The sequence below is a fragment of the Euprymna scolopes genome, chromosome 33 (genome assembly GCF_053919585.1).
Source record: "Euprymna scolopes isolate OS-2025 chromosome 33, ASM5391958v1, whole genome shotgun sequence".
NCBI lineage: Eukaryota > Metazoa > Mollusca > Cephalopoda > Sepiida > Sepiolidae > Euprymna > Euprymna scolopes.
In genome coordinates this window covers 2,877,040-2,891,426 of record NC_136514.1, presented here as the reverse complement: position 1 = coordinate 2,891,426, position 14,387 = coordinate 2,877,040, and the positions used below count along the sequence as shown (strand labels likewise).

Here is a 14,387-nt window from a genome sequence, read left to right as displayed (position 1 = left end):
TACACAAATATAAACACAAATACACACACAGATATATACACAAGTACATACACAAACATACACACAAATAAATGCTCAAATATGAAAACAAATACATGCACAAATATATACACAATAACATACCCAAATACATACACAAATATATACAGAAATACATACAGAAATATATACAGAAATATATACACAAATATATACACAAATATATACACAAATACGTACACAAATACATACATAAATATATATACAAAATATACAAAAATACATAAGAATATATATACAAACACATACACAAATGCATACACAAATACATGCACAAAATATACACAAATACATACACAAATACGTGCATAAAATATACACAAATACATACACAAATACATACACAAATATATACATAAATACACGCAAAAATACACACACAAATATATACTCAAATACATACACAAATATATACACAAATACATACACAAATATATACAAAAATACACGCAAAAATACACACACAAAAATATACACAAATACATACACAAATATATACACAAATACATACACAAAACTATCATATTTTATGTACAGTTGTTCATTTGTAGCCATACAATAAACAATGATTTTCAAGCATATAATTTGGATTCTTCGCCCAACTGTTCTCATCTTGAGTGTCATCCTTACAACGTTTCGGTCGATGTAACCTCCGACCTTCTTCAGGTATATCTTGTTGAACTCGAGAATGTTTCTGTGAAACTTAGGAATTTGGACGAGATTTCATTTACTTCATGGAGGTAGCATGCTCTCGTTGCATCCGCAATGACTGGATAGAGGTTCTAAGTAATTCGCAATTGTATTTTTCGGTCGCCCACACTAAGGATTGAACCCACACTGATAAATGTCCCTTCAAGCTTAAGGTGAATATCACTTTTACAATTAATTTTTCCAAGTATTCTAACCGCTGTGACACCAGTCCTTTAAGATGAGAACAGTAGTCCGAAAATGTGGGAAAATAACCTCATGTTTTGTTTGACAACTCAGGGGGACAAGTAGATATTACATTTTCATAAATTTATTCCCAAAATTTTATGTATGAAAAATACTCCCAGTAAACAAACTTTACCTCGTGATTTTATGTTGAACATTTTTAATAAACAATTAAATTAAATTACATTAATGTAAATAAGCTCTTAGGGCATTTTGTAACAAACGTTTTCACAATTGTTAACAGGTAGTGAGGAACAAAAGGTGCTTCTCCGTACTGAAGGTAAGTCTGAACAATTATTAACTCGTTAAGTTTTGCCTGCATTTACGTTAAAGATATACCAGTAAGAAACTATGTGATTGAACGAATAACAAAATCGAAACAACTAAGATTGGATTGATAGCAACAAGTAGTATATTTTCAATTTTCGTTACTATTGTTTCGTGACCATTCGGACAATTTCAAACCTTATATCGTTTGAAAATATTCATAAGAACGGCCTCTCTTCAGACGTTGAGAAGTCTCAATTATATGAACACAAAAATGTTCAGAATATTATATATATATATATATATATATATATAACTACTTCATTTACTCACATAAAATTAAGATACGAAAGTATAAATTTATTCATAAACTTTAAGTATTTACTTCAAAAGTGCTCAATACGTAGGTAGAGCTAGTTAGTAATTTCTGAAATATATATGGCGATTAAGCTACACTGAATATTCCGCGTTTCATCCACTCTAGGATTCTTCAGTGCAGCTTAATCGCTATATATATTTTATAAATTACTTCTTCCTAAGATTAAGAGAGGTGGTGCTTGATCAACACTGCTGGGGAGCCATGATGTAATATGCTGTTTTGTTTTTAAATCCCCGAAACAGTGTTTCATGGTAAGCAATTGATGATCCCTTTAAAAAAATAAATTATTAGTGCTATGGTAAATTCTAGAGCGGTCTGATGCAATGATTGTAGGTGATTAAATGACTTACTGACTAGATGATTTTCTAACGAATGATAAAAAATTATATTTTTTGTATAGTTTTAAAGGTTAAAAACTTCAAAGACTATATATATATATATATATATATATATATATATATATATATATATATATATATAATTAAAACAATAAGGAAAAAAATCAAGGTCAAGTCTGCCAAACATGTTGTGTCTGCTTACTTTTAGCTCACCTTATATATATATATATATATATATATATATATATATATATATATATATATATATATATATATATATACACACACACTTGGAAGCTTTTTAACTTTAAAACTATATAAAAAATCATTTTTTAATCTTTTGTTGCAAAATTATTTTGACAGTAAATCAATTAATCTGCTTTCATCGTTAAATCATATTTTTTCACGAATTCACAATTTATTTATTTATTTATTTCAATAGTTGTTATTTCAGGGATTACCAGTTGTTTACTATAGTAAAGACTGTTAAAAATTACATAGTTCCTCTGCTGACCTATTAAATTTTCAATTTTAATAAGTGGTTATTGTTGTGTTAAAATAAAAATGCATTTTCTCTATGTATCATGAACGGTTTCGATTCTTCCTTGAATCATCGTCATTTGAAAAAAAAAAAAACAAAAACAAAAAAAAACGAACAAAATGCTACCGAAAAGGGAAAAAGTCAAAATTATCGAGAACGGTTGTTTAATTTCCAACACGTCAAAATCAGTCTCACAAGATAAAATTCTATTACGTTGAGCAAGTTAGCAATGTTTGCTTAAATGAAAGAATACTGCCTAAAATACGCACACACACACAATATATATATATATATATATATATATATATATATATATATATATATATCTTGATGAGGAAGGAAAGCGCGTTAATTAAGTTGATATTTATTTGTGTTTTTTAGTTAAATGCAAATATTTTTTTCTCTGAAGATAATTTTTAATCTAATTAAATTTAATTAATTGCAAAATTTAAACAACATGTGGTGGTTGTGTATTTTATTAGGATAAAACGAATGTAAAATATAATTTAATTTTTCTAGTACGAGCGAAAGCGAAATTTATTCCCCCCTATATATATATATATTTATTCCCCCATATATATATATATATATATATATATATATATATATATATATATATATATATATATATATATATATATATATATATATATATATATATACATACACACATTCTTCAAGGTAGATAATTAAACACTTTAGCAAGAGTTAAAAACACATTTATTTTTCGGAAAGGAAACGCAAATAGAGGTGAAAGTCCTTAATCCATGGAGTTTCGAAGAAATAATTTGCATACATTTTGCTTATTCCTCCCATCTGATGATAATATCAGGTGGGAGGAATAAGCAAAATGTATACAGAAATTTTGCTTGTAAAGAATTTAATAAAACCAAGTAGAAGAAGAATCATACTAGCGTGAAAGTGCGGCTAGATTAGCACCTTTCCCTAGCCGGGGATTGAACCTACAACCATTGCGTTGATAGTCGGCAATATATTAGCTATCAAACTAATCGAATATATCGAAGAGCGAGAAGATACTTAGCCTCTGTGAAACGCTTTACTATTAACTAATTAACTATTAACTAATAATTAATTAAGTATTAATTAATTAACTATTAACTATTAGATTGCTTTACATGTTTTGACATTTTGCAAATATATTAGGTTGGTGCAAAAATAATGTTTTTTATATATAAGTCAGAAGGTAAAAAACATGGCATTATTTTTGCACCAACCTAATAGCTTTTTACTCGACATTTTTCTAATATCTTTTACCGGAAACATTAAATTTTAACAAATGTATTCTTGTCTTATCAGCTGATTTCCTCAGAACGTGGCATGTTTTTGAAACAAATTAACCATACAGTTAATTCTTTTGTCAATAATTTTCTATACATTTTGACATGTTTCATATTTTTAGAGAATAAATACGCTTTTTCTAAAGTCGTGTCATCAACGGATTCGAAAACAAAACTTGAATATGCATCAGCGGCAACAGAAAACTGCAAGCAATCAAGATATGCCTGTCTCATTGACAAATATATGTTTCTAACGATCGCCGTGAAAATGAGTGGAGCGACAGAACTCCTCCACGCAGAACTTCCCCAACAGTGTGACACATCATAAATATAATAATCAGCCACCTTTTTTATTAATCGAGTTTAAATTCCCGGGGTCCTACGCTCTTCAATTGCCTACCACGTAACATCAGAAAGATCACGAACTGCAAAACAGAATCGTTCAAGTCGGCGCTGGATACCTGGCTGAAGTCTGGACCAGACGAACCTCAGATCCCCGGTTATACCGCTATGAGACGCAGTGAATCCAATAGCTTATGCCACATGCTTGTCTGTGTAAAGAGGGACAGCGAAACGGTGCAGCGGTCTATTGATTCGACGCCGCCTATACCGTCCCAACTAGAGGCCGCTTGCCGCAGTGACCTTGGAGGGCTCTGACCGCCGAAAGACATCACACAAATATTTATATATACGGTATAATCACCGAAGTTAAACAACATTGAACCTGGCCAGTACCAGATGGGTGACCATTTAGGTATACTAGGCTGTATAGTATGGGGTGATGGAAACAGTAAGACACCTCTTTCACTCCGCATCTTGTGGAAGACCCTTGAGCAAAGTCGAGTACCTACTTAACCCTTTCCCCCAGATCAGGGTACATGAAGTCATGGCTGTCGCATGATGGATGAACTGTTGAACTGATGGTTCCTTACGGAACTGGTTGATTCTTCGAATAATACTGATTGAGGTGCAATTGTTAACAGTATCCGCTCTGTGTGAGCTCTGCCTTTAATGCAAGTAATTGTAACCCACTATAAGTTACTGCAAAGAAAATCATGGTGACAATGGTCCGAACGACTAATGAGCCACGATCATCGACGTCTGCGAAGAAGTATCTATTATTATTCAATGAATTTATGTTTTCTTCTATTTTTCACAGTTGTTGTATGGCTCGGTGGTTTTAATGTCATTTGAACAAGTTTACGGCCTATTTAGTTAATTTAGTTATTTGGATAAAAACAACAATGATTAAAAATAAGTTAAAGCCATAAAACGTGAGCCTGGAAGAAAGGAAGAGTAATTATTCTAAGGTTCAGGTCCATAGAGCATAACCTTGAACTGTTAGCTGTGATTCCTTCTCGCTATAACCCTACCTCTAACCCTAACGCTCGCCTTAACCCTAATCCTTATGCTAAACCCTAACATTAACCCTAACCCTAATCCCTAAAACCTAAACATTACGCTTACACTAGCCCTAACCCTAACTCTAGCCTTAACCTTAACCCTAAATCCTAACTTTACTCCCATACTCTAAAATGAAGTTTTTGAATCATGCAAGAAAAGAAAATTAAAACGTACAAAAATTCAAACGTACAAAAATTAAAATGTACGAAAATTCAAACGTACAAAAATTCAAACGTACAAAAATTAAAACGTACGAAAATTAAAATGTACGAAAATTCAAACGTATAAAAATTAAAACGTACAAAAATTAAAATGTACGAAAATTCAAACGTATAAAAATTAAAACGAACAAAAATTCAAACGTACAAAAATTAAAACGTACAAAAATTAAAATGTACGAAAATTAAGACGTATGAAAATTAAAACGTACAAAAATTAAAACGTACAAAAATTAAAACGTTCGAAAATTAAAACGTACAGTATATTGTTGATATATTTTAATTTTGCTTTTCTATGTTTTTTTATTGTAATCCGTATCCGAAGAATGTTGTTATTTTCTGTTTTGTAGCGTTTGTAAAATTTGCAGTTTACGTCATATTCTGGGTAAACTTGAGCGGACGCTTATATGTTCAGCTTACAAATTTGCACTAACATCCAGTAGTTTTCGAGAGAGAGAGAGAGAGAGAGAGAGAGAGAGAGAGAGAGAGAGAGAGAGAGAGAGAGAGAGAGGATTATAATATAGATTTTCTTTTTTTTCTAACAGGAATGTTAAGAAATTCCGTGCGACATCAGGATTCTGGTAAGTATTTTCTTTAATCATAGAATTTAGAATGAAAGTATTTCGAAGATTACCGTGTTCTCCTTTCAACATTATTTCTTTATGGAAGCAATTATTATTGACTCGAGTTATTCCCCTTCGTAAAGAAAAATAGAATCCATTCAGTTATAAAGGGAATCCAAAAATTGTTGTTGCCAACATCATATCTCCAGGCGACTCTCATACGATCACGAGGTCAAGGGTTAAGACTTATCTTCCCTTGCTTGTTGGTCATCAGGCCCAATGGTCGGCCCTCGAGTTTTGTCTGCGTGTTTATGTGTTTGTGTGTTTGTATGTCCGCTAATCACTTTTGTTATTCGCATCGAACCTGTATGAACCTGAACCTTGTATCGTTAGAAAGAGCGACCTCTCGGACGCATAATATCGAAACATTAGAAAAAATCGTCAATTATTCCATGTAGAAATATTGTTGGTTTGAAGGAGGAATGAGATAAAAATTCTTGGTTTCGATGCTGTTTGTTAATTACGCATGCGTGAACGGTTGATTTGTTGTTTCATTTTAAAAAGCTAAATTTTCAACATGATCACATCTACATCGTTTTGATCCAATCGATAGCGTGTTTGCTTACAAACTAAATTTTTACAAGTTCGCGCCCATCTTGCGGAATTTTGTTCTTTTACCAACACGATAAGATGGCACGGAAGTTTTTTGTTTTTATAAATTGACTCTATTATAATATATACGAAATCTCCATAAATTAAAATATCATATTTAATCGTATTTTACGACTGGATAACGCTGGACGCTTCCCCCGCTAACACACACACACACACACACACACACACACACACACACACACACACACACACACACACACACACATATATATATGTATGTATACATATATATATATGTGTGTGTGTGTACGCGCATGTGTGTGTATGAGTATATGTATGAGTCTGTGTTTATATATATAGAGAGAAAGATGTTTATGCATATACATATATATATATATATATATATATATATATATATATATATATATATATACATATATATATATATATATATATATATATATATATATATATATATATACTAGCAAAAGTACCCGTCGTTGACTGGGTTCAAAAACAGCCTACAGAAAATGGACTCTGATTTATTAAAGTATGATAGGTTATGAAACGGAAGGGTTGTAAAGAGATAGCTTCGAATTTGGGGGTATCAAACCCAAAGCAAAATATGATGAAAGTAAAAATAAAATAGATAAACCCCATCATTTATTATACCATACCTGTTCACACTTAAAAACCTATCACAATATTCTGTGGATCTATATTAAAAAGCCTTGTTAAACTTTGTGCATATTTCCATTCTATGGAGGTCAGGCGCGAATGAAAACTTCATAATTTTATTATACCATATTTCCTCAGACTGAAACATAATTATCAAAGTATACTTACACAGATAGATATGAAAAGTCTTTATTAAAGTTTGTGCTTATTTCTATTCTATGGAGGCCAAGCGCGAACACAAACCCACAATTTTATTATACCATCCTTATTTAAGTTTAAACATACATCAAAGTATTCTTATGTACATCTATATCAAAAACCCTTGTAAATGTTTTTTTTTTTCATTTTTTATTTCCATACTTTGGGGGCCAGGAGCGAACGCAGACCCCACAATTTTTATGAACCACCGTTCTGCCAGATCAAACATACCTATTTCTGTGTCTCGATACATCTTCTATCATTATATGTGATCAGTTTTCTATAATAGTCAACAACATAGGAGCCTATTCGTGACCACACACACACACACACACACACACACACACACACACACACACACACACACACATACAGAGACTCCAGCTTTATATTATAATATATATATATATATATATATATATATATATATATATATATATATATATATATATATAATGAAAAAAAATCAAGACTGTAAATTAAAATTTGCAAGGTTGTTGGTTGGTTGGTTTTGTTTTACGGCATATCAACCTGTTTCGGGTTATTTAATGCTGAATCCAAAGATTTTAAAGAAAATTTTTTAATAGAATATATTTGTTGTTTTCAAGTCGTTTTCTATTTAAACCACAGCTGGGACCCTAAGAGGTACTACAACTCCAGGTCCGAGTGGACCTGGGAGCAATGGCAATTAAAGGGTGGCTTCACACTCCCCAAAGCCTGCAAGCTGGGGCCTCACCACTCGATATAGCTTAAGGTCATATACAGGACCAAAATTAGCAAGGAAATTTATTGTTTGACAGAATACCACAAAACCAATATTTAGCTGAGCTAAGGATTTGCTGGTTATGGTATTTAATGAAACAACACTTTATAATGGTAAGTGATAAAATGCAAAAAAATGCAAAAAAAAAATTGTAATATTTTTATATCGGTTAAAACATGTGAAAATAGGGAAACAAACCGAACATAGGAAGTTAGATAAATTGGTAAATTCAGGAAGCGAAGAAAAGTATGTATGGATAAAAAATCAATACGAAAAATATATAAATGTTTAAATCTTTTCTGTTATTATTTCCTGTGTGTTGACGTGTAGGAATACAAAAAGGTTTTTATTCATACATATTTACATATATTAAAAGAAATACCCGTGAATACAATATATATATATATATATATATATATATATATATATATATATATATATATATATATATATATATATATATATATATATATATTTAAAGGAGATTAGAACAATAGTCTAAAGAGCTGAGTGTATTTCAATGTAACAGTGAAATTACTAGTTTAATTAAAATACAGGAAAGAGAAAGTGCTCGTTGTAATTTAGATATATAATAAGCTCGATAGGTAAATATCCTAGAGCTAATTCAATATTAAGTAATATGATTGATAATTAAAAATTTAAAAATCAAATAATTAAATTATAATTAAAAATCCGTTTCATAAGAAGGAACAACAACAAAATCAATTATCTGTACGATCGTTTCGGAAAACAATGCTTTTTATTGTGGTAGACATCAAGTTACGTACAATAATTACATATAATTTTTTAATAAGCAAAGTCTCCTCGGCAGCAAATTTTGAAGGGTTTTTATTAAATTTAAAAGACACCATAAATAAACCTAGCATTAAAAGTAAGGCAGATGTATCTGAAAAAAATTGAAATAATATACATCTGCCTTACTTTTAATGCTAGGTTTATTTATAGTGTCTTCAAAACCCTTCAAAATTTGCTGCCGAGGAGACCTTGCTTATTAAAAAACTATATGTAATTATTGTACGTAACTTGATGTCTACCACAATAAAAAATCATTGTTTTCCGAAACGATCGTACAGATAATTGATTTTGTTGTTGTTCCTTCTTATGAAACGGATTTTTAATTTTAATTTAATTATAATTTGATTTTTAAATTTTAAATTATCCCTCACATTACTTAATATATATATATATATATATATATAAATATATATATATATATATATATATATAAATATATATATATATATATATATATATATATATATATATATATATATATATATACTATAATAGTTAAATACCTACAGACACTAGTGTTTCAGCCATTTGGGAAACATTGGGAATATATATATATATATATATATATATATATATATATATATATATATATATATATATATATATATATACTAGTGTTTCATCGTTTCGGGAATCATCTGGAATACTACACACACACACAAACACACACACACAGACGTTCAGCTTTGTTTTATATATATATATATATATATATATATATATATATATATATATATATATATGCAAAATCAAGACAACAAAATATATAATAAGAACACCAGTTACATTAGTTACTTTTATTTCTCTACCGCACTCCCTCAACCCAGGACTGTACCCTTATAAACAAAGTCTCTGACAGCATAGATACAACACTTTCCCTCGACACTAGCACACAAGTGCATGTATTTGGTGACTTCAATGTCCACCACAGTAACTGGCTTGGATTTTCTATTTACACAGACGCAGCTTGTACCACAACACATAGCTTCTCTATATCTCACTCCCTATCACAGACGGTTACGTTTCAAACTCTGACCATTAAGAACAACACGCATCACTGTTAGATCTGTTTCTGACCACAGTCCCCGATGATTGCGTTACAAATGGCCACAGCCCAATTGGAAATGTTGATCATGTAGTGATAAGAGTTGAAATCGCACTAAACTCTAGAGCCATAACGAATGAGCCATTACTCAAAACAACGAGATATTATAAAAAGGCTGACTGGGAAGCCATCAGGGATCTCACCAGAGACGCCCCATGGCGAAATATCTTCTCACTTCCTGCTGAAAAGTGCGCACAGGAGACCACTGAGTGGTTCAAAACACCAATTGAAGCACATGTTTCCATGCGGAAGTTTTATAGCCAGCCTCACTCTCCCCAATGGTTTACTTCTAGTTGTGCAGCTGCCATCGCGCAAAGGCAGCATGCGTACCGCAGATTTAACCAACATAAGTCCAGTTCAAATAAGTCCAGTATATAGAAGCCAGAAATAACTGTAAGAAAGAAATAGCGACAGCTCAGAGAGAATTTACTGAAACCACCAAAAAACGCATCGAAGCACAGAAATTAGGAACCCGTGACTTCTAGAAAATCTAAAACAGTGTAGTAAATAATGGGCAATAAACAATTCCCCCACTATCCAACAATCACGAAGTTGTTTGCTCAGCAACCAAGAAGGCTAACATGCTTTCCAGTCGGTTTGCCTCCAACTCCACACTGGACTCTTCCAACAACCCCCTCCCTGACTTTCCTTTGCAGACAGACACCACACTAGACGATCTGAAAATCACCCCTTCTCAGGTGCATGCCATCATAAAAAATCTTGACACTTTAAAAGCATGTGGACCTGATCTCATCCTGGCTGTGCTATTAAAAAAGTGCTCTGCCGAAGTAGCGCCAGTTCTCTCCAAACTTTACAACAAATGCCTTAAGGAATTTTGCTTTCCTGCCTGCTGGAAAACTGCTTCTGTGATACCAGTTTTCAAGAATTCTGGTGAAAGAACTGATCCAGTAAATTACTGCCCCATTAGCCTCCTCCCCCTTTTCGCTAAAATATTTCAGTCCATTATTAACCAAGCTCTTGTCCATCATCTTACAGATGCTAAACTTCTTACCGACCAACAATATGGATTTAGGCAAGGCCATTACACGGCAGACATTCTAACTGTAATCTCTGAACGTATATACCATTCACTTGACAAAGCAGGGGAGGGTAGAGCGGTAGCTCTAGATATATCTAAGGCTTTTGACAGGTTATGGCATGAAGGTCTTCTCAGGAAAATCAGATTATACGGTATCACTGGAAGAATACTTAACATGATTAAATCCTTCTTAGATAAGAGAAAAATCCAGGTTGTCCTCGACGGTCATACATCTAAACAATATGATATAAATGCGGGAATGGGTATATATGCTGACGACAGCACGCTCTATAACAGACATGACAGGAAAACAAATGAACACATATCTAAAGAAATGGCAGAAGCACTAGAGGATTACCTCTGATCTGTAATGGAATGGGGACAAAAATAGTGCTTTTAAGACTAAACTTGTTTCCTTCAATAAATACAAGACATCTTCTTTACCACCAATAGCAATGTCCAAAGACTCTTTATCTGAAAGTACATCTTTTAAACTCCTCGGCCTAACGTTCACAGGAAACATGAGTTGGAAAAATTACATTGAGAGCATTGCCAGGACCGCTGCGAAAAAGGTAGGTTCTCTCTACCATGCTAGAAAGCTACTAACGCCCAGAAGTATTCTGTATCTCTATAAGGCCACCATTCGCCCATGTATTGAGTATTGCTGTCATATTTGGGCTGGTGCATCATAGACAAGGTTCAAAAGAGAGTCGCCAACCTGATAGGCCTGAACTTTCCTTTAAACTTCAGCCTCTGTCCCATCGATGAAATGTAGCATCCCTCTGCCTGTTCTACAAGTACTTTAACGGTGAATGCTCCGACGAACTGCAAGCCCTTGTACCTCCTCGACGTAATTACCACCGACAAACCCAACAAGCAGCAAGATCCCACCCCTTCACATTTGAGATCCCTAGATGTAAGGGAGCCTTGTACTCCAGTAGTTTCTTCCCCAGAACCACTAGACTTTGGAATTCCCTTTCGAGTTCCTGCTTCCCCAACTGTACTGACATGCAGAAGTTAAAGTGTAACGTGAACTGACATCTTGCTGCCCAACTCCCCACATAGTACCCCTGTAGCTGAAGTCTCTGATAGTAGCCCCCTACAGCAAAATGGCAATATGCCTGTTTTGGGGTGAAATTGCAATAAAAAAATCAGATGGTGTATTTACTTATGTGTTACAATTGTTTCGTAACCAGCTGGACAAATTTAAACATGAAATTATTTAAAAATATTCCAAAATAGCTACTCTTTAGGCACCGAAATACATTTGTCATATATATTCATGAATATATTCATCATCCTTCGTCGTTCATGCTCATTTAATTTCATATATTGTTTTGTTAAAATGTTTTTCCATTATATTTGGCTCTTTGTGTATATGAATCCATTTCGTTTATAACCTCAACATGTTAACTATAACAACAGAGAATATATAAAAGAATAACAGTTTAGTTACATTCCAAGATGCAAATATTTTTCATGCATCAAGATTGTTAAAATTTCGGTACATTTTTTTACAGATACGTTCCCTTACGCAGAAACAAACGGTCATTATTATGTCAACACCGTCTATTTTCCTGCACAAACTCTTCAGAGACATTAGAAATGCTTTGCTTATAGCGAAAAATTGCATGACAATATAATGCTGCAAGAAGAAAAAAGTTCATAGAAGACTCAACATGGTGTGTTTGTTCCGGCAGCCATCTTTGCATATATATATACATACAGGGTGGCCGAAAAGTCCCAGGATACTATACATGTATTTTTAATAAAACACAGTATTTTTTAATGAAACACACAGAAAACATATATATTCAACAAAAAAAGAGAACTTTATTAGAAACAAAGCAGAAAACAACTAGAGTAATTTAGTGGTCTAGGGGATCAGTATGTTGGCCCTCGTTGTTCTTGCACAATTCCATTCGCCTCCAGGTTCTTTGTGCCATTTTTTTTAGAGAATTCCTTGATACGCTAGCAAAAGCTGCAATAATCGCATGCTTTAGCTGATCAATGGTTTCGTATCTAATACCAGAAACTTGACCTTTAATTAACCCCATAATGAGTTGTCTGGAGTGGTCAAGTCGGGGCTTCGTGGTGGCCAAGCAAAAGAATTTGATCCGCGCCCAATCCATCGATCACGAAAATCTGCATTTAGCAGCGCTCTCACAGGAAGTGCATAATGTGCGAGTGCACCATCTTGCTGTAGCCATACACGATCCTTAATACCAAGTTCTATTAACTTGGGAATGAACCAGTTTCTAATCATGTTGGCATATGATTCCTGGTTGACATTGCCATCAAAGAAATAAGGACCAATCAAATGTTCAGATGTCAATGCAGCCCAAATCATGACATGTGGAGGATTATTTTCAACTTCTTCTTTGTAAAAGGGGGTTTCTTTAGCCCAGAAATATATGTTTCGACTTTTAGAACTTTTATAAATGGCGCATTCATCGCTGAATATTATCTTTCTGTGATTTCTTGGACCATCAGGAAAGCGTTTTAAAAATTTCTCACAGAATTCTTTTCTTCGATCCATATCTTCATCTGACAACTGATTTACCGACATGGGCTTATAAGCTTTGACATCCAAGTCCTTTTTCATATGATCCATCATGGTAGCCCTTGGTATTCCAAGTTCAGCAGAACGTTTTCTTGTGGATTTCTTGGGAGACTGTTGCAGTGATTCTTGAACACCAGCACACGTTTCCTTTTGTGTTTCAGGCCTGCCACTTCTTGCCTGATCCAGAACGCTACCTGTTTCAAAAACTTTCTTCTCCCACAGATAAAGATTACTTCTTGATGGCGCGGGCTTTCCAAATCTTTCTGTTAAAGCACTTCGAACATCTTCCATAGTCATGTCATTCCTAACGCTGTCGTGAACCCAAACAGCAGCAATTAAGCGCTCCTCAACAGTAAATACACTGATGTCAGTCATAACCTGAAAAAATAAATGAAATAAATTGTTTTAACAACATTAGAATATTAAAATCAATCATATTTAACAGCATTAAAATATTAAAAATAGAGTGTCCTGGGACTTTTCGGCCACCCTGTATATATATATATATATATATATATATATATATATATATATATATATATATATATATATGTATGGGGGAGTTAAAAGAATAGAATAACATCAATGCTCAACAAATTGTTTTTGAGCTTATATAAAAATCAATAAAGT

The 14,387-nt window shown here is 32.8% G+C and overlaps 1 protein-coding gene across 7 annotated transcripts in view; it reads left to right on the top strand.

The window, feature by feature from the left end:
• Positions 1 to 14,387, top strand: part of LOC145258090 (uncharacterized) — an 86,560-nt gene that overhangs the window by 46,492 nt on the left and 25,681 nt on the right. For 4 of the 7 annotated variants that reach the window (XM_080115825.1, XM_080115822.1, XM_080115824.1 and 1 more), the window contains 2 exons: positions 1,217 to 1,252; positions 5,963 to 5,998. In XM_080115825.1, coding sequence (XP_079971951.1) covers positions 1,217 to 1,252; positions 5,963 to 5,998 — 72 coding nt within the window. Of the gene's footprint in view, positions 1 to 1,216; positions 1,253 to 5,962; positions 5,999 to 12,714; positions 13,366 to 14,387 lie in introns of those variants that run through there. The other 3 variants (XM_080115826.1, XM_080115827.1, XM_080115823.1) reach the window with 3 other exon arrangements.